Raw genomic sequence first — 22,917 nt, forward strand, 5'->3', positions numbered from 1 at the left:
CTCAGAGATCCTACATAGACAGAAAAGGATTTACCAAACCCTTCAAAGCAAATGTTTGAACTTTTTTCAGGTAACTTTCTTGAGTCATTACTGACTGACATATATGATACTTGACTACCCTATTTAGATACGGGAAATTGTTAAAAGTCTGGAATGTCTTTGAACACTTTCCTTTCAACAAGTTTAGTTAGTAATTTATTTTTTAGTATATCACTTTCTGATGGTAACCCACTTTCTCTTTAACTGCTCAATCTAGCACTTCTTGTTTTGCTGATAGTCAAAATATGTTAAATATGCTGTCAGGTGTGATGTAAATCTATCTTTCTATTCTTATTGGTTCTGGAAGAAAGCATCATGTCACCCAGTTATTCCTGGAAGAACAGTCAATTCCAGGAATGGCTGGCCTACTGAAATTACTCCAACAACTCATCCAAGTTGATACCAAAAAAAAGAAAAAACCCTTAAAAAACAACACAGAGCAAAATCTAAAGAAGTGCAGGCCTCACTTGTCTCATTTATAGTCAGAGTTTATGATTCAACAATAAAAAAAAAAGACTGGGCAAAAATGGCATCCATGGGAGAGTTTAAGGAGAAAACCACTACTGACCAAAAAGAAGATGAAGGCTCATTTTAAATTTGCAAAACAAAAACAAAAAACCCATCTGAATGATCCCCAAGGATGATTTGCTCTAAGTGATGGGTCGATGAATTCTGCTCTCAGAAAATCCTCAAGGAGAATGTCCGCCCATCAGTTTGTGCCCTGAAGCTCAAATGCACTTTGGTTATGCAAGGACAATGAAAAAACAACAGACACTTTTATGGTATTTTCATTTTAATGGAGAGAGACTATGAAAGAAAAATCCTTAAAAGCAAATTACATCCAAATGACTGGCCCTAGGGGTCAGTTCATTTATCTATGAAACTGAAAAAAAAAAAAAGTTGTTCACGAGGCTCATAAAACTATTAATGATCCATCCAATATCCTTTTTCCAGAGCACAAGTTCTTACCCTTATGGAGCCCAAAAGGTTGATTCTGTTCATCTGGATGTTTCAGTGAGAGAAATGTTTCATCACTCATCCAAGTGTTTCTCCAGTCTCAGCTGACCACATCTTTCTCATAGTCATCCTCACATCATGAGGTAAAATCTTGCATCGTGCTCCAGACTGAGGGTGTTTGATGGTCATTTTATATTTCTTCCATTTCTGAATAATCGCACCAACAGCGGTCTCCTCACCAAGCTTTTTGCCGAGGGTCTTGTAGCCGCTTCCCGCCTTGTGCAGGTCTACACTCTTGTCTCTGGCTCTGATGGTGGTGAGGCTGGAAGGTTTCTAGAGCTCTGGCTGGGTTGTAGGGGATCAAATAGTTACTTCACTCAATGAAATCCCAATCAATCCATAAATTTTATATAATGTGGTTCTCCCCCCCCCTTTTTTTTGGTTGATATTCTGTCTCTCAGCATTGAAATGATGCTGCCAAAATATTAGAGACTTCATTTCTTTGCATATGAACAAACTTGCAAATTCAGCAGGAGATCAAATAATTATTTCCCTGACTGAATTTGTTTTTCTGTCAGATTTGGAGAAACTTGACTTCGGTGCTGTGTCTGGTGAGTATGGGTGTATTGTAAGGCATAATTTAACTTTTTAAATTTGAAGTATTATAGATTGATACAAAAGAATATTGTTTGTGTTTTTGGATTGCGTTATCAGCAGTACTCCAAAGTGTCCACAAGAGGTCTCTCAGGTCCACAATAACAAATCATAAAAGGTTGCATACAGCAGAAAACACATCTGGTAAAAGTGTATAGAATGGTTTTATAGTGGGCCACTTGGCCTACTTGGTACTGAGAAATGCCCACTAGAAGAATGGCCACCAGGGCAAAACAATGGTTTTGACTTAATCAGCATTAACCTCGATTAACCCCCTGAGTTTGATGACTGAGGTTGACCAATATAATTAATTCATTTAGAGTGCTAAAAGAATTAATTGAATACATCAGAGGTCACTAACACTGTGAGTCTGAGTCCAGACCCACAAGCTGTCCCATACAGACATGGACCCACAACCAAAACAGATTTAAAACCTGATGGGCGCTTCTATTTTAATTGGTGCAGTTTTTCTGCTCTTTACGGTAGCGGCTCTCTGGCTGAAGAAACACAGGCAAATTGGATACAAGTTCAGCCACTCAGTCAATTAAATTTGTGCATTCCGGGTGCTAAACACTTGGACTCTGCAGCCCTGACAGCGTAGAGTTACATGTGAAAAGAGTAGAAAGAAGAAGAAAGACAGCAATGTAGAAAAAAAAGGGAGAAATACAGACGATAGCACTGGAGAAAGTGGAGAAAAAGAAAATAGAAAAACAGTGAATTGAAGAAAGGGAGCGAAAAATCAGGAAAAAATATGGTTGTGCAAAAAAAGAAACATGGAAAGTGAAAATAGAGCATTTAATGAGTAAATGCTGGAGTTCTCCACATGCAGTCGGTTGATCGCCTAATAAAACACAAAAGGGGAAATACAAGCTTTTCCTCCATTTATGTAATTTTTCTGTAGTTAGTTTATTTCAAAATGCATCATTTTCTTATTTTCTGTTATTTTGAAAAGGACCTCTACTTTAAAATTTTTAATGTGCGCATTTAACATGTCACTAGTCAAACATATATGTTTAGTTCTATGTTGCGTGAACAGAATATTTTTTTATATACTACATATAATGAAAATGTTTTTGATACATTTATCACACTGTTTATGTGATTAGACATTGTGATGTTTGCTTCAAGAAATTTTCTCCAGCTGGAACTCTTTAAATTTTAGTTGAATACCCCTGAAATACACCATTAAAGAATTAATAAATTAATAATTATTTAATGAAACAGATAATGAATTCATTAAATGTGATTATAAATTAAAATTTGAAATGATAAATTTTTTTTTAAAGATTTTCAATGACATTAATTGTTATTTAATTATTTATTTATGTAATTAATTTATTAATACCTGTGGCTGCTGTCACCAGCAGTTATGCAGTTTAAGATAATTTCATGGTTTTAAGTTGCAATAAATAAGTTAAGATACTTTATTTTTAATAAATCAGATTGTAATGTATACATTGTTGGTTTTAAAAACTCACATTTAAAGGTTTTACAGAATGTTTCCAGGGTGGAACCAATGTTCAGTCTGTTGTTTGGGTTGACAGTATTTTCAGTTACACGCCACACTCGGTAGAGGGCAGCATGCTTTCCTTTCTTAGTTGGTGCCTGGTACAGATTTGGAGACACATGCAACGAAGTTTTCCACCTGTGGGTAAAGAGTGTGCACTGCAAGATGTGTTTTCATTAAGAACAACTTACTGTGAAAATTGATTATTTTATGTTGTTTATACAGTTCTCACGGCATCGTTGGTAGCACCTGTGTCCAATAAATGCCAGTAAAAATCAAAAACACATTGTGTTTGTTTTTCAACTTAGCGGGAGCTACAAAACCTATTTTAATTAATTAACAACACATTTAATTCATTATTTAAATTATGTATTTTTTTAAGTCATTTTGGCACTACTTTGACACGCTGTGAAATAGAGCTACAGATCAAAAATAACTTATGTGGTGTGCACTACATATACCATGGCAGCAGTGGCAAGACCGAGCAAACAGTATAAGCAAGACTGTAGACTGACAGAACAGGTAGTGAGAGACTATCGGATGGCCCTGATGAGGGCTTTTTAAGGGAACTAGCTAAGCCTCTCGGTGCGGCTGGTTAGGTGAGGCTGGCTGCAGTAATCGCTGCCAGTCTGCCGTAGCCATACGAGAGGTGAGTTGTATTGTTCCGCACACGATATAGCCAAGTAGTACAGCCACGTAAAACATGTTTGATTAGCTGACGAGCACCGAGTCTAATAAGTGCTTAGTGGACACATGTCCAACATCAGTTTTATGTACTTTTCATTTGTTTATTATTGTGTAAAACTGTATGCTAAAGCGGAATGCTAACGAGGTGTTCTGCCGTAGTGTGCTGTGCGGAGTGGTGTGTGGCGAGCCTGTGCACTGATAATACACCATTGTTTCCATTCAGGCAATAAAGTGGCAACGATCGATAAGAGACTCCTTGTCTTTTTTAAAAACACAACACAACGCAGAGTCGAGGAGTCTGTTTGGGCCGAACTGTTGCAGCGGGATGAAGCAGAAACCGGTTACACCAGTTATCCGGCACAACTGGTTGGGAAAGAAAAAGGAAAGAATAATACACGGAAAATAGTCTTCTAAGAAGTTTTGGCACCAAACTGGAAGAGCAATTGAAGCCAAAAAATGTTGGCAGCACACCTTACTTTGTGAAGCATGAATGCTGACAATGTGTTATTCATGTTCCAAATGATACAACTCAACACCAAAATATTAGCATTTCACAATGTAACTTAAACATCTCATTCGAGATGACTGTCTGATTGTTTCATTATAGTGATTTAATTATCAATTGATACAACTGCTCAATTACATAATGAAAAAGACCAAAGTCTGAAAAATATTTAATATGCAACTTACAAATAGATTACACAAACATGATACGCTTTCTTGGTCCCCTTCCTGGTCTACACGCATGGTTACTCAGTGAGGGCAAAAGGTAAAAGTGAAAAAGTGTCTCTGTGCTCCCACTAAATAATGTCCACAGTTTACACCAGAGCAAGATATAGGGAAGCACCTCAACACAGTTCACACATTATTCCTCAATGGCTGAAGGGAAACCCGCAGCCGAGGTCCGGTAAAGACACGCTGTGAAATGGAGCTACAGATCAAAAATAACTTATGTGGTGTCTACAAACATCCTGAGTGAAAAAAGATCAGTGCATCATGGAAAGCCCCCACTGAATCATAACTAAGGAAGGATTCACGGTCACCTGATCTAGCCCAGTGCCCATAGCCACTAAATGTTCTGTCAAAAAGAAAGGTTTTACACCTAATCTTAAAAGTAGAGAGTCTGAGTCCCAAATCTAAACTAGGAGCTGGTTTCACAGAACCTGTGCCTGAGTGCTGAAGGCTCTGCCTCCCATTGTACTACTATCCTAGGAACCACAAGTAAACCAGCAGTCTGACAGCAAAGTGCTCTACTGGGATCTTACAGTGCTATGAGGTTACTGAGATAAGATGGGGCCTGATTATCCAAGATCTTGTATGTATGCATGAGGAGAAGAACTTTGAATTTGATTCTGGATTTAAAAGGAAGCCAACAAAGAGAATCCAGCATGGGAGAAATAATATTAGAGATCTGGAAGAAAACAGTTCTACACATTTGTTTAATATACAGATTGACGGACATATCCTGGTCAAAACTGACTCCAAGATTCCTCACAGTGTTACTAGAGACCAAAATAATCCCATCAAGAATAAACATCAGGTTATAAACCACATGGCTAAGTACAATAGATAGTTGTATCTGAATTTAGAAGCAGGAAATTAGAGGTCATACAGGTTTTTACGTCTTTAAGAGATTCCTGCAGTTTAATGAGTCATTGTGTGTTATTTGGTTCATGGATAGATAAGTTAAATGACACTTTGTGTGGAGAAACAATGCGATGAGAACAAATGAGAAAAAGCAGAAACTTTAGTAATCAAAACATCACCCCTGCATTATCAGAACAGTTTGAACTTTTGCTCTATTTCAGATAAAGTGTACTAAATCTGAATCACTGATTTGTGTCATGTCAGAAAGAATGAAGTAGTGCTGGCACAGCCTTCCAACATCTCTCTAGCTCTCACTTATATGTTAAAGCTAGTTACCAGCTACGAGCAAAACTTGGAACCCAAAGCATTAGCAATAGGTCTCCTTACTGTCACAGGGCTGGGTCTGTGACCCAATGTTTTTTGTATCTTTTTTCCTCTTTTGTCATTTTTAGGAGATAATGTTGATTTAGGATTATTGATTTGTTTGCCTTGGGTTTATACAGTTCTCACGGCATCGTTGGTAGCACCTGTGTCCAATAAATGCCAGTAAAAATCAAAAACACATTGTGTCTGTTTTTCAACTTGGAGGGAGTTACAATACCTATTTGAATTAATTAACAACACATTTAATTCATTATTTAAATTATGTATTTATTTAAGTCATTTTGGCACTTTGTGCATTCCATATTCCATGGCAGCAGTGGCAAGACCGAGCAAACAGTATAAGCAAGACTGTAGACTGACAGAACAGGTAGTGAGAGACTATCTGATGGCTCTGATGAGGGCTTAAAAAGCAGAGGCAAAGGGAACTAGCTAAGGAGGAAGAACTGAGACTAAAAGATCAGACTAAAGGCATGCCAGTTATCTGGCACAAATGGTTGGGAAAGAAAAAGGAAAGAAGAATACACGGAAAATAGTCTTACAAGAGGTTTCAGCACCAAACCTGAAAAACAAATGAATGCACACAAATTAAGTCGGGAGGAAAGACTGAGACTGAAAAAAACAAACTCAGGGCGGACAAGTTATCTGCCACAACTGGTTTGGGTAGAACAAGGAAATAGAAGAGTCTTCTAAGAAGTTTCAGCACCAAACCAGAAAAAGGATCAAACCCACACAATGTACTTTCTGTCGGCAGCACACCTTACTCTTTGAAGTATTCATGAAGTATTTATGTTCCAAATGATACAGCTTAGCATCAAATTATTACCATTTCTCAACCTAACTTACACATGCATTTGAGATGACTGTTTGATTGTTTCATTACAGTCTTCACACAAACTTCATTATCTGCCCATTTACTCACCTGCTTCTTGCTGCTCTGTCCTCCCCTTCTTCTTTGCACTGACGGTCATGCACAAACACATTTAACTTCAAGATTACATAGTAATATAATCTGATCAGATTATGATGATAATATACGATATAATATATGAGCAGGTTGGGCATTCATATTTGATATCAGTATAGCAAACTGCTTAGTTATGTGAAATCATCATAGATGAATATGGGGAAAACAGAAGCTAAACTCCCTTTACAATTTTAGTCGTAGAAAAGAGTTTTCTACAGCCATTGCTCTCTCCCTTTCTCTCCCTCTCTTTCCTCTTCTGTCAGTCTTTGTGCTGTCTCCCAAAAGTTAAATGTAACACTGAAACTGAATTTAAACCCATGTAAATTTACACCAATATTCAGACTGAATACAGGCTGCTACTGAACAGAGATAAGTAACACCCTTTGACTCGCTATAACCTGGACCTGGAGCTGTACTGTAAACAAGAAATGAAGCCCAGAATAGGAATAGAAATCTTTTACAAGTAAAATAATAAAGCACATCAGCTCCTTTACTGGTAACTCGCGATACACAAGCAGACTAGTGACTCAGAAAGCTGAAATTAGCTAATAATCTTTAGCGACATAGGCAACCTTAGCTAATGTTTTCGATGTGATGAGAACAAATGAGAAAAAGCAGAAACTTTAGTAATCAAAACATCACCCCTGCATTATCAGAACAGTTTGAACTTTTGCTCTATTTCAGATAAAGTGTACTAAATCTGAATCACTGATTTGTGTCATGTCAGAAAGAATGAAGTAGTGCTGGCACAGCCTTCCAACATCTCTCTAGCTCTCACTTATATGTTAAAGCTAGTTACCAGCTACGAGCAAAACTTGGAACCCAAAGCATTAGCAAGAGGTCTCCTTACTGTCACAGGGCTGGGTCTCTGACCCAATGTTTTTTGTATCTTTTTTCCTCTTTTGTCATTTTTAGGAGATAATGTTGATTTAGGATTATTGATTTGTTTGCCTTGGGTTTATACAGTTCTCACGGCATCGTTGGTAGCACCTGTGTCCAATAAATGCCAGTAAAAATCAAAAACACATTGTGTCTGTTTTTCAACTTGGAGGGAGTTACAATACCTATTTGAATTAATTAACAACACATTTAATTCATTATTTAAATTATGTATTTATTTAAGTCATTTTGGCACTCTGTGCATTCCATATTCCATGGCAGCAGTGGCAAGACCGAGCAAACAGTATAAGCAAGACTGTAGACTGACAGAACAGGTAGTGAGAGACTATCTGATGGCTCTGATGAGGGCTTAAAAAGCAGAGGCAAAGGGAACTAGCTAAGGAGGAAGAACTGAGACTAAAAGATCAGACTAAAGGCATGCCAGTTATCTGGCACAAATGGTTGGGAAAGAAAAAGGAAAGAAGAATACATGGAAAATAGTCTTACAAGAGGTTTCAGCACCAAACCTGAAAAACAAATGAATGCACACAAATTAGGTCGGGAGGAAAGACTGAGACTGAAAAAAACAAACTCAGGGCGGACAAGTTATCTGCCACAACTGGTTTGGGTAGAACAAGGAAATAGAAGAGTCTTCTAAGAAGTTTCAGCACCAAACCAGAAAAAGGATCAAACCCACACAATGTACTTTCTGTCGGCAGCACACCTTACTCTTTGAAGTATTCATGAAGTATTTATGTTCCAAATGATACAGCTTAGCATCAAATTATTACCATTTCTCAACCTAACTTACACATGCATTTGAGATGACTGTTTGATTGTTTCATTACAGTCTTCTAACTGTCAAGGAATAAAAGTGCTCAATTATGTAAAGAAAAACAAAGACTGAAGTCTGACAAATAAGGTACGTGTAAATTCAAACAGAGATCCTGGAAACACGATTAACTTTCTAGGTCACCCTCCTGGCCTACTTGCATGGCTACTCAGCAAGAAGGCAAAAGTGAAAAATTCTCTGTGCTCCTATTAAACAGTGTAAAACAATTTCCACATTTTTTACACAGGACCAAGATAAAGGCAAGCAATACACAGGATACACAATTCATTAAATTACAATTTAATATAAGGTTATACTTTATAAAGGATTTGCAGACACAAGCACGCAGGATTTTCTCACTGTGAAAATCCTTAATAAAAATTGCACATTACATTTTTAAATTAGCATTATTTTTTGTCCTTTTATAGTGACAGGAAAGCAGCAGGAGAGAGAGAGAGGGGAACACATACAGCAAATTCAAACCTGCAATTAAACAATTAATTGCAGAAAAAATTGCCAGATGTAGCAAATGTTATATGAATTAAAAGTCCTCCTATGCAATTTAATATACATGGTCACCTTTTGTCATTCGATAACATCCATGGTTAGTCAACACAGATTTAAGCTTCTCTTTTTTTTGATTGCACAAGTAAAGGGCTTGGTTATTTTTCTGTATCATCATTGGTTGTTTCTGTATAATGCTATGTGTGGCACAGAGGTATAAAAGTTCCTAATCTGTAGTTCAGCTTCAACTTGAGGAGGAGGAACTGTTCAACTGAAAAGTTACAACCTCCACGGCTGCATTCTTACACATTTATTGAAAACAGAACTTGAAAAAGGTAAGAATATCTTTAAATATCATTGATAATAAATAAAAGCAGTTTACCTTTGATCTACTAACATACTAAAGCGATTTCCATGTCTCCTTTTTTTTCAAAGGCACAGTAACCTTTAATATTTAAATGTATCCAGTCTAACGTTTCAGATTTCTAACATGCAGTCTTTATATTAGAAATAAAAGGCAGCACCCAAAGCGGTCAAAATTAAAATAGTTTACTTGAATTAAAATGTTTATTTTACTGCTCTGTGTGGTTCTGTTACATTTTTCATGTTTTTTACAGATTTTTGTCACCATTTTATCATCTGCTAACGTCTCTGGTTAGAGTAGGCTACACTCACAGGGATAACATGACACATGAAATCCTGGGCATTCAGAGTCTGAAGCAGAAAGCCTGACTTAACAGGGAAAGTTGATGACCACTAATGAGATACTCTTTATCTCTAACTTAGACTTTAGGGTTTATCAAGCAAGAAAAGCTTAACTTTGTTGAACTTCCTTAATATTGCACACCTCACTTTTAGATGACTTGATAAACTCACGTACCAAATAAAAATAATAATAAAACATGAAGAGGTTTTATTCCATTATAAATGCTGTATTTTGGGATGGTGATACTCAGTGTTCAGGAACTGCTTTCCACAACGTATGTTTGTGTTCATGTTTGCATATCAAAATTTTATGTTTGCCCTGCAGTTGAAATGAAGAAGCCTGCTCTCCTCTCTGCAGCCCTGCTGCTGCTGTTTTTTGTTGGGACATCAGCTCAGGGTAACCTTTAGTGTTTTTTTCCTGTGTTGCTAAATAAAAAACAAAAAGAAATGCCAAAAAATCCTTGAAAAGTCACATAGATTAATCGCCTTTATTGTTTTTCTGCTCATCTTCGGTAAACTAACTTCACCCTCCTTTGTTATTTAAGGTAACACTAACTTCAGAGTGCAAGTGAATGTGCCACCCACTAACATTAAGACCTACAACACTTTTACTGCTTATAGAGGCAGCCTCTTCGGTGGACTGACGAGACTGAGATACTCAAACCAAGGCTTCAAGTAAGACCATCACATCAACTATTTCCTTACTAGAAGAAGCCATACATTTACTTTTGTTCTCTTAATGTTTAATTAAAATTGAGACCCCGTATATCTGGGTGTGAATTTTTAATTCCAGATGACTAATTGTGCCCTGGAATGTTTCTTGACATCTTAAAAAAACAAATCTTCATACTTTTTTCTTACAGTAGACCACAGAAACCTGTATATGTACAGTACAGTCAAAAATCACATAACATCTTTAGCTTTAAGAAATGCCTTCCTTTCATTAATGTTTCACATGGCCCCATATGAGCAAGCACTTGGCGACAGTAGAAAGATAAACTCCCTTTTAACAGAGAAGAACTTCGCACTGAACCAGGCTCAGGGGGACCCATCTGCTGTGACCTGCTGGGTGTGAGGGGAGGGAGACAGGACAAAAGACGCAAAACAGCCAGAGATTAATAATAACTAATAACTGAATGCAGAGTTCTGTGTAAAAACATAGAGAGTGAAACTATTTGCATTGTTAAAAAGGATTTCATAGTTATATTAAAAACTGTCCACTTCACTCTTTAAAAAGTCATTCCCTATGTTTCCAGCTTTCAGTACATACCACATGATGACTATGGACCATTCCTTCAGAGTGTAAATGGTTTGGCAGGAAATTCATCACACTACTGGCAACTGCTGAGTGGTACAACCCCACTCAATGTTGGTGAGTGAACCAATCTCACAATGTGTAAGATAAGCTGAGGTCAGACATTTGATGCACACAATCTAACTTGTCGTATTATATAATATTCTCTGAACTTTTACATTTTTTTACAGGTATGGGATGTTACCTTCCAACTGCAAATGAAGTCGTCACCCTGAAATACACGAAAATTTAAGACCATCTAAAGTCTTATTATGACTCATGGTCAACCAATACACTTTGATCTTTGGCAAGTTGAGGTGAATAATTGACTTGTGTCATTTTTTTGCTTGGGAGTCTTCTAATCATAAATCAGTAGCCTATCACTGGCTTAGATTCTTTTACTGGGTTTCTGTCAGACTTTATGAATTAAGATTACAGCGTTAATCTACAATTCTGCCACAGTGTAGTAATCTGGAGTAATAGAAAACTCCATTAGTCACAAGAGCAGTCAGTAAAACATATACAACAACTTGAACTGTTTTTTAATTTACTGCCTTTATGGCAACTTTTATTGTGTTTGAGAGCAATTAGTAGTTTCTCAACTTGCCCCCATGTATCATAATTTTACATTCAAATTCCATATTTGATGCTTACAAGTGGTCTCAGTTTTACTGTAAAAGGATGGTGTGGTTATACAGTAGACTGCCCAGAGACTGCTGGCCAGCAAAAACAGCAGGGGGGGTCAGCTGCTGACTCCATGTCAAAATAGCTTCTTTATCCTGCAAATCAAGTTATCAACAGCTTGCGAGTCAAAAGGCTTCTGAGATTGACTGGGCTGCTGACCTCCCCTATTTTTGAGCTTTTGGGGGTTTATTAGAGTGGCAAAATAAGATCAAATTCATTGCTGAATAATTTTTGTATGAGTGCATTTTTATTGTTGAATAAAATGTTACTGATTATTAGTGTTATCTTCCTCAGGCATTAAATAAAGCATGTAACTTGTAGTCCAAGTAAAATGTTTCTAGCCTTGGTTTGTTTTATTTTTACACAGGCTTATTTAAAGTGTTGTTAGCATGTCCACCATTATGTATCCTAAAACAATGACAGCTCTAGACCAGGGGTGTCAAAAATCAGGCCAGAGGCCAGAAACGGCTGTGAGATTATCATACTATCTTATGCCACCTTATCCTTCTAATCAAATAATTGTTGAATCATTATACGGCTATAGGCCACATTATGCCTTGGATTAAAAATTATGAAATCATTACACTGTTTTATGATGCATTATACTGCTGAGTTATAAGAAATGCTGCTTGTGTAGAATCATGGCCTTCCTTTTCTGATTACAAAGAGAACAGAACATACTGTAGAGGTTTTCTGCCCCATCTCATCAGGCAGAGATAAAACAGGAAGCCAAAGCCGTCACTTAGGCGCCGTAAGAGAGAAAGAATGTGGATGTTTATGTTTTATGACTTTGGAGGGGGGCTGAAGCTATAAGAATGTGAGAAACAGTCATACACTTCCAGATCTGGCGGACACCCTCCTGTCCACATCTCCCATCCGGATGTTTATGCTCAAAGTGTTGTATGGAATAATGAGAATCGTATGGAATGAAGAGATTGTTGATTGAGCATTTATACACCGAGTGCTGTTCTTCCTTCAGCCCAAAGATAAAAGAATTGGGAGATTTAACACGGCCCGTCAAAGACTCCATTCCGACCCTCTGGATGGCTCAGGAAAATGTGAAGGAGTGCATAGATTTTGAACTTCTAACTGTATTTTCATAAGTTTAAAGCTTTTCCTATTAATAAAGAGCCCGCCTCATTTATACTACAGCAAAGTAATTAATAGATAAACAATTAAATGACAGAAATTTCTCTACTATATAAATTCACAGGAGAAAGTATCTTTTAGATCTTTAGAAATATGGGATAGTCTGGATAATGAATTACTTTTTGTGTAATTTTACACATTTATCATGTAAATTCACTGGCTGGCCCACTTAGGATCAAAGTAGCTTGTAAGTGGCTCATGATGTAAATTGAGTTTTACATCCCTGGGTCAAACTGCAAAACTAACATTTAGTTTACAGTAAAAGTATTCTGACAACTAACAACAAAGCTAAGAAGCTACTAAGAACTGTTACATTTAGGAGAGAACTGTTATTAGCCAAAGTGTTTTATCTATATTCTTGAGGCAGGTTAACAGTGTCCCTATAAAAAGGTAGCAGTGGCGTCTTTGGAAAGATCATCAGCAGCTGCACAAATGTCTTTGACCTCAGGTTAATTCATGGACTGCTCAGCATCTGAGAAATCACCCCCACAATCAAACAGCCCCATATGAACAAACACTTTTCTACAATGGGATGGAAAAAACAGAACCGTGTTAAGGATGGGCCAGCCAACTCCCCTAACCACGAAGATCTTCTAGATGAGCGCAAACCCATTTCCTCTTCAGCTTACTCATTATTAGACCAAGTCCTTTTCCACTGCTTCCAAGCACTTTGCTCTCCATTGTGTGCCTTTCTCTTCTTTTGTATATATTCCTCTAGTTTGTATCTCTTCTGTTTGATATTTGTTTCTGATGTGTTTACTATTAACAAGACAATTGAAAAGTGAATAAGAATAGCATTTTTATTTTATGACAAAAAATTTAATGTATTCTACATGCTTTTGCATTATTGTGAAATATATTTAGATACCATTCAGAAACTGTCACTAGTTGTTTTTTTACAATGTGAATTTTTGTATTAGTGTTCTCAAATATTGAACTTCTTTGGGTGGTGTGACGTTGGTGGGTGTTTTTTGTTTTGTTTTGTTACATTCTAGTCAATACTCAGACATTTATATGTTTACATATCAGATTACAGATCCTGATTTATTTCGATGGTCAGGAAAAAATTGTGAGAACTTCAGGCTTTCATCTTCAAGAGGTTGAGCTGAAGGTGGTGAGAAACATTTTGTTCTTTGTTATTTTAAATTAGTCTAGCTGGGGCTTGTCTTTTATGGAAGGCCATGAGGGACAAAATTTATTAATTATATATGTTATTAAATAATTTAAATGTTTCACTGCTTAATTAAAATTGTAATTAATTAATTAAATAAATAGTTCAATAATTAATTAGATGCATATTTGTTTTATTTAAATCATTTAATAATGTGTTTATTTTAAATTTTGTTTAATTAATAACACTTTTCATTAATTAATTAGTAGGGGTGGGACTCAATTTAAAAAAATAAAATGCTAATTTAAGTACATTTTAAAAATGGTAGTGTCTCTTATAATAATAATAACATTTTCAACATAAATTGCAGTTTTTCTTCTTAAAAAACTAAGGCAGAAACATGAAAGGTTATTTGACCAGCTTCACATTTAAACTCTGTTATGACCTGTAACAGATGTTTTGTCTTGTAAATAAAGTGTTTATACCTGATTACACACTACAGTTGCCATTAGGATTCAACAAACAACAATGATAATTGTGTTAGACTGTATTAGATAATTGTATTAGACTGCAGTGGGCAGTCTTTATCGCTGATGGTGGATTCTGCTCAGGGCCCTGTTACACAGGGCTTCCTCATCTGAATCATCTGAATCAGAGTCTGGAGACAATGAAGAGAGGAGGAGGCTCTTTGTCTTTGCTGGCTCCTTTGTGGTGGCATCTTTACACTGTTCCTGCAGTAACGTCAAGGCTGGTCCAAACCTCTTCTCCCTCTCCCCCTTGAGCCACTGATGGCTGAGTGTAGCTACATGTTGGAATAGGTTCTTTGTAAAGGCAGTCTTAAATTTCACCATGTAGTCTGGGTCATCATTGGAGACCTCCATGGTGTGATGCAGGTGGCAGTAAGCAGGTAAAACCACTGAACATGAGACATATGTCTCACCTCCAAGAAGCTCAGTCACAAACCTGTAATAGACAGTTAAAGAAAAGAATTATTAATCTACACAATAACTGTCAACTATAGAGCTTTTAGAAGAAACAGTAACAATAAGTTAAAAATTGTTTTATTTACCTGAATGGCCTAAGGACAGTCGTCAGCTTTTGCCGGCTCTGATGGAGTAGAAACCAACAAAAAGTGGATAAATTACATTAAGGATTTGCTAATTTCACTAGACTTTGAGCTGTATGAGAGCAAATGAATACAACTAGTTTCATGCAGTGTTGGGTAAGTTACTTTAAATTAGTAACTTAGTTACATTACTAGTTACTTCTATCAAAAGTAACTCAGTTACTTCAAGTTACTCGTTACTTTCAAAGTAACTAGTTACTAGGGAAAGTAACTTTGGTTTTTACTCAGAATTCTCCTGTTAATGTGTTGCTTCCGTAACTGGATACCCAGCAAGATTGCTAGTCTTCTAGCTTGTTTACTTGCCACAAGTGCACTGTGCCACCTACCAATAGAAAGGAAAAAATAATGTGCATATTTCCACGAGAGAAATCCCACGCCTGGACCGTCGTTGACCGCCGCCATGATTCTAGCCTACGTCACAGCGTCACGTGCGCTTTTTACATCCAACATGAAAACTGCAGCCGTGGTCCTTTGATTGTACTCAGAAATTCTGCCTTCTGAATAGGAAGATGTAGGCAACACCAGACTGCAGATGAGCTACATACAGGGCTGGACTGGGACAAAAAAATCGGCCCAGGCATTTTGACTAGAGCCTGGCCCACCATTATAGGAAAAATCATAAAGCCTTTGAATGAAAACAAACGCTGTTGTGACAGTGATGTACACTGTCTGATGGTATATATGCATCAATCTATCAATCGTTTGTTGAAAGATTCAGATAATTATTTTTTAAAAGCTAGACATTTTAAATGCAAATAAGAAAGGATTTCTTTGTGCCCCCCTCTCATTGTTAATGCCCTACCTGGCCCCCTGGCAAAACTTTGCTAGACCCGCCCCTGCAACGTTACCAGCTGTCAGCTACATAGAAAAGGATCCTGGTGTTATTTGTCTCTCAGAAACAGTTCATAACTTCCCTTCAACTCATTCATGTCACCTAAAGGTAAACCTGTTTCTCCATCACCTGTTCAGCTCTGATGATTCAGTAAGGACATCTCCTGGTTTCATCTTCTTGTTTCCCTCTCACCACGTATCCAAACCGACATCATGACCAGCAGCTTTACAGCTGTGGCTCCAGCAAACATCAGCTGATACTAGAAACTAATATTAAATAAATTCTAACAACAGCTGATCAAGCTTAAACGCGCTGCTGTTGTTTAACGCGACATCCGCTGGTTTCTACTTTCTGGCGCAAAGTGGGCGATAAACAAACAAGAGAGACAATCAGCTGATCATTGATCAGTTTCATGACTGAAGTAGAAACAGGAGAGGGAGGGGCCAAAAAGGGTGTAATTTGTGTGTGTGAGCACCTGTGTGTACACCTGTGAGCATGAGCGCGCTTGTATTTAAAAGGTTCCTTCATGTAATGATCTGCTAGAGGGTGTGGGGGGGCCACTGCCCCGTCCTCCAGGGCTTGAAGCAGGTATGGAGGAGATCAAAACTCCAGACATCCAGAGGCCCCTCAGAACACAAGAGACCAATGAAGCCCAACAGAGGGGCAGCCGCGCCACTATCCCAGAAAGAGCTGAGGAGAGTCCCAGATGAGGGCTCACTCAGCAGCTGCAGAGCAGAAGCCAGGGGAGCTTCCTGACATTCCTTTTCACCTTAATATGAAACGCGTAATATTTTCTCTAAATGCGGGACGATTCCGTTTTTTAGAGGACAGTTGGCAACTAACTAACTAACCTTATGAATAAAATAAAGTTCAGCATCAGTAACATCATAGCATCCACCCAGCTGTATAGAAACTCCGTCATGCTAGCTAGTACCCAGTATGAAAAAGCCAGCATAACGAAAATAAACTCCACCTAAACTTGGTTTATATCTGACCCAGATAGACTGCAGGTCATAACTTCCTAACCTGAAGTTCAGTTCACCTGACACTCGGAGCGGATGGGTCAGAGAAAAAGAAGTTAATTCGGCTTTGGTGTTGTGCGCATGCGCCGCGTGTGTGCAGAAACATTGGGTAGGATGTTTTTTGAGGTAGGATGGATTCCCAGAACACCCGGCCCCGCCTCGGGTCTCTCGTCTTGCCTCCCCTTTCTCTCATCCACCTGCTGGTCTCCACCACTTGCTAATGTTACTGAATCTGTGGAAGCTCCGCGATAGCCACCGCAAGAAGTAACAAATAATGACCCTATCTAAATCCCAGTAACGATTAATGCGTTCCTGATTTTGGCATAATAACTAGTTACCGTGCTCGTTACCACAATAATAATGTAGTTACTGTAACGCGTTACTTAATAACGCGTTAGTCCCTACACTGGTCTCATGACATAGCAAAACAGAATGGCTTTGGAGATGCTATTGACAAAAAGAGAGGGAGTGTATTCAATTTTTGAGGGAACTTGTTGCGCATTCATTCCAAATAACACTGCCCCTGTATGCCCCTTGTACAATCCCATGTCTGAGAACTTTCACAGGTACCGTATTTTCACGACCATAAGACGCACTGTGCTAAAAGGCGCAGTCTCAGTTATGTGTGCCATTACTGTATTTAACACACACATAAGGCGCACTGGATCATAGGGCGCATACAAGTACCGTATGCGTATTTAAAAATAAAGCGGGAGCAAACCTGAGTTCGGTACCTTACTCACATTTCTATTACCAGTAATCGTCATCATCAACAACACACAAGCATACAAGTGTGCGTATTTAAAAATAAAGCAGGAGCAAAACAAAGTTTGGTACTCACATTTTTATCATCAATCAAACCCATCGAAGTCCTCATCCTCTGGGTCTGAATTGAACAGCTGCGCTAAATCTCCATCAAACATGCCAAGTTCACTTTCTTCACTGTCAGAGTCACTTTCCGTGCCGTGCGGCTCCTCGGAAATGATGCCGGCTTTTGCGAAAGCTCGAACAACAGTGCCAGCAGACATGTTAGCCCAAGCATCTACAATCCATTGGCAAATTGTGGCGTAACTCGCCGGGCGCTGCCTTCCACTCTTGGTGAAACTGTGGTCTCCATCCGTCATCCATCGCTGGATGTGTTTGTCGCCGATGTGTTTGCTGCAGTAGGAGCGGAAGATGGCCAGCTTTTCCTTATAATCCGCTGGAAGTTGCTGCGCTACCGTAGTCCTGGTCCGGATGGAAAAATGGCACCGTTTCATAAAAAGTGAAAGTGAAACTGCTTTTAGCCGAATGGTGACCGTCGAAACGCTTCTCCCGCTCGTTCTTTGCTCGATGATCCACCGCTCGAGTCTTTCCTCCAACTCGGGCCACCTCGCCTTATGTCCGCGGAAACTCAACTGCGTTTTCTTGACCTGCCGGAGCTTGTTTTCTAGCTTCCTCCATTTGCGAACCATCGATTCGTTAATCTTAAATTCTCTCGCCGCTGCTCGATTTCCATGTTCCTCCGCGTAGCTGATGGCCTTCAGTTTAAACTGTGCTTCGTAAGCGTGTCTCTTTGCCACTTTCAGGGTTGTTAAAACAACGATGTCCTGCATAACGCACATACCTGTTCTTTTATACAGGTATGTGCGATAAAGTCAACGCACACACTTCACCCTTTAGCGTTCTCATGGTGTTCTCTACTACGTCCTCCTTACAACACACAGGGCGCACTGCGCTATAGGGCGCGCCGTACTTTTTGAAGAAAATCTAAGACTTTTAAGTGCGCCTTATGGTTGTGAAAATACGGTAATAGCTCCCCAAAAATTAAGCCAAAATTTCTCTACCGTCCCCTGGTGTCTGGCTGCAGTACAGGTCACAAACCCCACCTCCTCCATTGTTAGTCGATGGGTCTGGGGTCACACTAAAATAACCAAACCTGAAAAACAACTGAACCCACACAATGTAGGTCAGGAGGAAATAATGAGGCCATTTCTCAAAGTTTAAAATTTTACTGTTTCTGTGACACAAAATAAACTTTTACAATATTTTCAGGCAAGAATGTAGATTTGTAAACTTCAAACATCTGCTCAAGTTATCAATATATTACTATTCGCTAAGATAATCTGATATTTTCGGAGATGTCTGTTACCCCACAAGCTTGATAGTTCAAGGCTCACTATAGCTGGTGAGAACGCCTGACTCCCTGCACACTGTTTTCCAACCCGCCGCGGGCGCGTCCTTATTGTCTGATGTAAAAATGTGTTGTTCTCATTTTAACAGCTTACTCTGAATTAAATCCAACATTAAAAACATTTTAATCCAGGAGGAAGTTTTTCACTGGGAGCAGAAACAGCATGTTGGTACATGGAGATACTGAAATGATCAAATTATGTTTTGAATATTTGTTCTCTTCCAAACACCAGCTGTCTTTTGTAACTTTTGAGTGTCTGCTACTTTTTGACCAATCATGTTAGCATTCTGTTTAACCACACGCGATAAAAGTGTTTACTGCTTGGGTGCGGCAGCCTTTATCTCTCGGAGCCATGTGGAGAGGCCGAGGTCCGTGGTGCAACGTAAAACTAATTTGAAATTCTGTTTGATAATAAATTTTGAAAACGTATAACTTGAACATATTAATCTTCACTCTCAAAAACAGAACACAACAGCATCCATAGTCTTTTAGGAGATAAAGTTTGTGTTTCAGTCATGTAGTGACTGCAGTTAACTGTGTGAAGCTTATTAGACACAATGAAACAGAACGTATGTAAAAGTAAATTTTGTCAAAGTGCTTAAAATACTTGTTTAAAAATTATCCTTTATCTTTAAAAAAAAATCAGCTTATTACATAACGTGTAATTTTAGATCATGTGTAATTTCCATTGCAAATATTAATCACAGTCAAATTAAAGAGGGGGTGGTAGTAAAAACTCTGGGGCTGACGTCGTCAAGTGCCATTTCAATTGTAAAATGATGGTGCTGTGATCTCCAGAAGTCCAGACTCCTGTGTGAACTTGCAAAAGCAAGGATCACCAAGAATGCGTACTTGAGTACTGAGAATGAAAAAACAGAATAATTTATCTGCCACAACTGTTTGGGGAAGAAACCGAAAAAGGAGTTAAACCCACACAATGTAGGTAATGGGGAAAATATGTTATGCAATGTTCCAACTAGTGTGATCTGTATGAGTCAAGTATACACTTTAGGGCTGCCACGAACAATTATTTTGATAGTTGACTAGTCACCAATTATTTTTGCGATTAGTTGACTAATCAGATCATCATCCATTGGACGTAAAACTACAGCTTATTGCGCCAGCATGCATCTGCTCTTATATAACTATCATTAGCTTACAGCTTGAAGTGTTTAAGGTAGGTGCTAACTGAAAATAAAGACAAGATGATAGTTTATTAAACTTTTAATTACATTTGCAGATTGTCTCGGTGGAGTTAAACTCAGCCGTCTGCTCCTTGCTATCTAAAATATAACAGGAGTAAATTCTCGAGCATCTCACACTTCTGTTTAATCAGTTCTGTTTGACATTTATTCAGCTGTGTAAAAACTATAACTTTAATCTCAGCCAAACTGATTTACTCAGGAACAAATAAAACAATGAAAAAAGACAAACAACATTTTTAAGTTATCTAAGTGACTTATATATCATGTTTAACCTGAGTAGCGAAAGACGGATTTGCCGGCAGTCCGGTGTTCTCACGGGTTCTAGTGAGCCTTGCCCCCGATTAGCTATCGAGCTGCTGGGTAACAGACGTCTCCGAAAACGTCGGGCACTTTTGCAAATATGTGATGTCTTGATAAACTGAGCAGATATTTGAGGTTTACACAGCTACATTCACCTGAAAATATGTTAAGTTCATTTTGTGACCCAGAAATAGTAATAAGAGCAAACTAAGTATTACAGTTTTTTCTGAATGCTTAAACCCTAACTGTGATTCCTGTAGCACAATCTCTAAAACTATTCAGACTTATAGCAAAACCACTCACTGAGTTTGCAAAACTAAAAGCACAAAAACTGCTTTGCACTCAGTTTGCAATTTTGTAACACACACTTTGCAAAACTGTAGGCACAATTCACTGCACAACACTCAATTACCAAATTTCCAACACACTCCTAGCAAAAGTATACACATGTATGGCTATCATTAACACTAACTTGCCAACTGTCTGGCACACTTTCACATGTGAAAACTTTTTTAGATAATTCGTTCACTTTGCAATCAGCCTAAGCACTATAATACAGGTAAGCTGTGTGTGCGGAGTACAATGGAGGGAGCAGAAAGAGTGAGAAGTAGAGGAGGCCGAGGAAGAGGACGTGGAGGTGAAGAAGTAGGATGAAGAGGACGACAAGGACAAGGAGGAGCAAGAGGAAGACGAGAAGGGGGGAGAGGAAGATGAGGAGGGGGGAGAGGAAGGGTAGGAAGAGTAAGAAATAGAATTGCTGATGACATCAGAGCTACAATAGTGGACCATGTAATCAACCGTGGAATGACCCTGAGGGTAGCTGGCCAACGGGTCCAGCCTAACTCGAGCCGCTACACTGTAGCAAGTACCATAAGGACATCTTGAAATGAGAATCGGTTAGTACAGTCACTTCGCACAAAGATTTGTAACACTGCCATATGCCAATGAGAAACACACCAATACCATTGATGTAAAAATACTGAAATTGTTACTTTACAGAATTGCTAGATGACCAGATGCTGGGGGCAGAGGAAGCATGTTCACTGCAGACCACGTAACCCATATAGTCATTATGGCGATTGCAAATAATCCTATACTTGGAAATAAACACTTGTGTTTGTTTTGATGTGTTTCAAGTACACCAGTACTTGAAGTTTGGATCCCTCTATGCTTATGGATCTATGACAGAAGTATGAGCTCAAACTGACATGGCCTACCTTGTGCACAGAGAAAGCAAAAGCCAGATGTGTTTTGTATTCATACCATCAGTGTGCAGTTGGCGCATTGTGTGCTTAGTAGATGATGGCTTGTGTGTACTGTTTGATACGGAAACACCATTTTTACGAAGGTGTGAAGAGTTAATCTAGCTGTGTTTGCTTTTGCAAGAGAACTACAATGTTTTGATGATTGGGTGACAGGTTTTCTTATTTGTGGGAAGAGTTTTGCAAAATTAGCCAATAGTTACAAAAAATGTGCTTAAGCAATCAGAAAAAACTGTAAAACTAAGTAGCTGCCACCATTGTTGGAGAACTGGAATTGGCTGGGCTGCGCTATGAATCCTGGGATAGGTTGGGCCACGAAGGATGCACTCGACTTATCCTTCAAATCTGGGGAAATGCAGAATGCATTTTTCGGCCGCGTTTGGGAGTCTTCAAATTTGAACAGGCTTCGCCATGTCGCTGTAATGTAATGTAACTGCTTCTTCTTCTTTGGGGTTTAATGGCAGCTGGCATCCTTGTACATGCGGTGCTGCCATCTTCTGTTTCAGTCCATTATTACGCTCTTAAATCCTACTACTTATTCCGCGTCTTTCTTACAAAGCTTCAAACGATGCGTCGACTATTAAATTAGTCGTTGCTGATTTTGATAGTCGACGTAATCATGACTAGTTGACTAATCGTGGCAGTCCTACTACACTTAGTACACTTAGTGCCTGGAAGTACTCCCAGGTTGCAAAAAAATATTAGCTGCTTATTACAGTACACACGTTCATATTTGTTCTTCTGAGAAGCCTGTAGAAGAAAAAGTGTTTATGTGTGACAGTTTTAAGGCAAAGGAGGGTGGGATTGACAAAATGTAATAAACAGGTCACTGGGGACTTCCTCCTTCGAGCACTTGCATGAAACCTTGTATTTGATGTTTTTGCGCCCTTGGAAGAATGAATACTCCAGCTGTTGACTGTTGCTCGTTTTTTTTTAAATATTTATTCTGACAGTAGGTCCAGAGGATAGACTGATAATGAAAAAACAGACTCAGGGAGGGCCAGTTATCTGCCACAACTGGTTGGGGAAGAAACCAAAAAAGTACTAAAACTAGTCAGGA

The 22,917-nt window shown here is 38.5% G+C and overlaps 2 protein-coding genes and 1 long non-coding RNA gene across 3 annotated transcripts; 2 read left to right on the plus strand and 1 right to left on the minus strand.

Moving 5' to 3' along the window:
* The first annotated feature begins 3,746 nt into the window (after positions 1-3,746).
* On the plus strand, positions 3,747-4,555 carry LOC145432363 (uncharacterized). The gene is made up of 2 exons (XR_013912647.1): positions 3,747-3,806; positions 4,068-4,555. It is a non-coding gene; the product is annotated as an uncharacterized LOC145432363 (long non-coding RNA).
* Positions 4,556-9,189: 4,634 nt separating this feature from the next.
* Positions 9,190-12,020, plus strand: LOC113033006 (cobalamin binding intrinsic factor-like). Its single transcript, XM_026186237.2, has 5 exons — positions 9,190-9,329; positions 10,025-10,096; positions 10,245-10,374; positions 10,956-11,071; positions 11,185-12,020. The coding sequence occupies exons 2-5, from the start codon at positions 10,030-10,032 to the stop codon at positions 11,244-11,246; spliced, it is 375 nt and encodes a 124-aa protein (XP_026042022.1). The 5' UTR covers positions 9,190-9,329; positions 10,025-10,029; the 3' UTR covers positions 11,247-12,020.
* A 2,093-nt stretch (positions 12,021-14,113) lies between these two features.
* On the minus strand, positions 14,114-17,929 carry LOC145432366 (uncharacterized). Its single transcript, XM_080309156.1, has 3 exons — positions 17,759-17,929; positions 15,007-15,044; positions 14,114-14,900 (listed from the first exon to the last, which is right to left on the minus strand). Exons 1-3 carry the CDS (start codon positions 17,792-17,794, stop codon positions 14,522-14,524), a joined length of 453 nt encoding a protein of 150 aa, XP_080165282.1. The 5' UTR covers positions 17,795-17,929; the 3' UTR covers positions 14,114-14,521.
* Positions 17,930-22,917: the final 4,988 nt, after the last annotated feature.

Source organism: Astatotilapia calliptera, chromosome 12, assembly GCF_964374335.1.
Source record: "Astatotilapia calliptera chromosome 12, fAstCal68.1, whole genome shotgun sequence".
In the NCBI taxonomy this organism is placed as follows: Eukaryota; Metazoa; Chordata; class Actinopteri; order Cichliformes; family Cichlidae; genus Astatotilapia; species Astatotilapia calliptera.

What these genes read in the sequence shown, in the direction of transcription:
- LOC145432366 (XM_080309156.1), bottom strand. Translation starts at nt 17,794, where the DNA reads ATGAGGACTTCGATGGGTTTGATTGATGATAAAAAT. An exon ending in GTTTGATTGATGATAAAAAT is followed by an intron (nt 15,045 to 17,758) that starts GTGAGTACCAAA and finishes CTACTCCATCAG; the next exon opens with AGCCGGCAAAAGCTGACGAC. An exon ending in ACTGTCCTTAGGCCATTCAG is followed by an intron (nt 14,901 to 15,006) that starts GTAAATAAAACA and finishes TGTCTATTACAG; the next exon opens with GTTTGTGACTGAGCTTCTTG.
- LOC113033006 (XM_026186237.2), top strand. Translation starts at nt 10,030, where the DNA reads ATGAAGAAGCCTGCTCTCCTCTCTGCAGCCCTGCTGCTGCTGTTTTTT. An exon ending in TGTTGGGACATCAGCTCAGG is followed by an intron (nt 10,097 to 10,244) that starts GTAACCTTTAGT and finishes TTGTTATTTAAG; the next exon opens with GTAACACTAACTTCAGAGTG. An exon ending in TACAACCCCACTCAATGTTG is followed by an intron (nt 11,072 to 11,184) that starts GTGAGTGAACCA and finishes ATTTTTTTACAG; the next exon opens with GTATGGGATGTTACCTTCCA.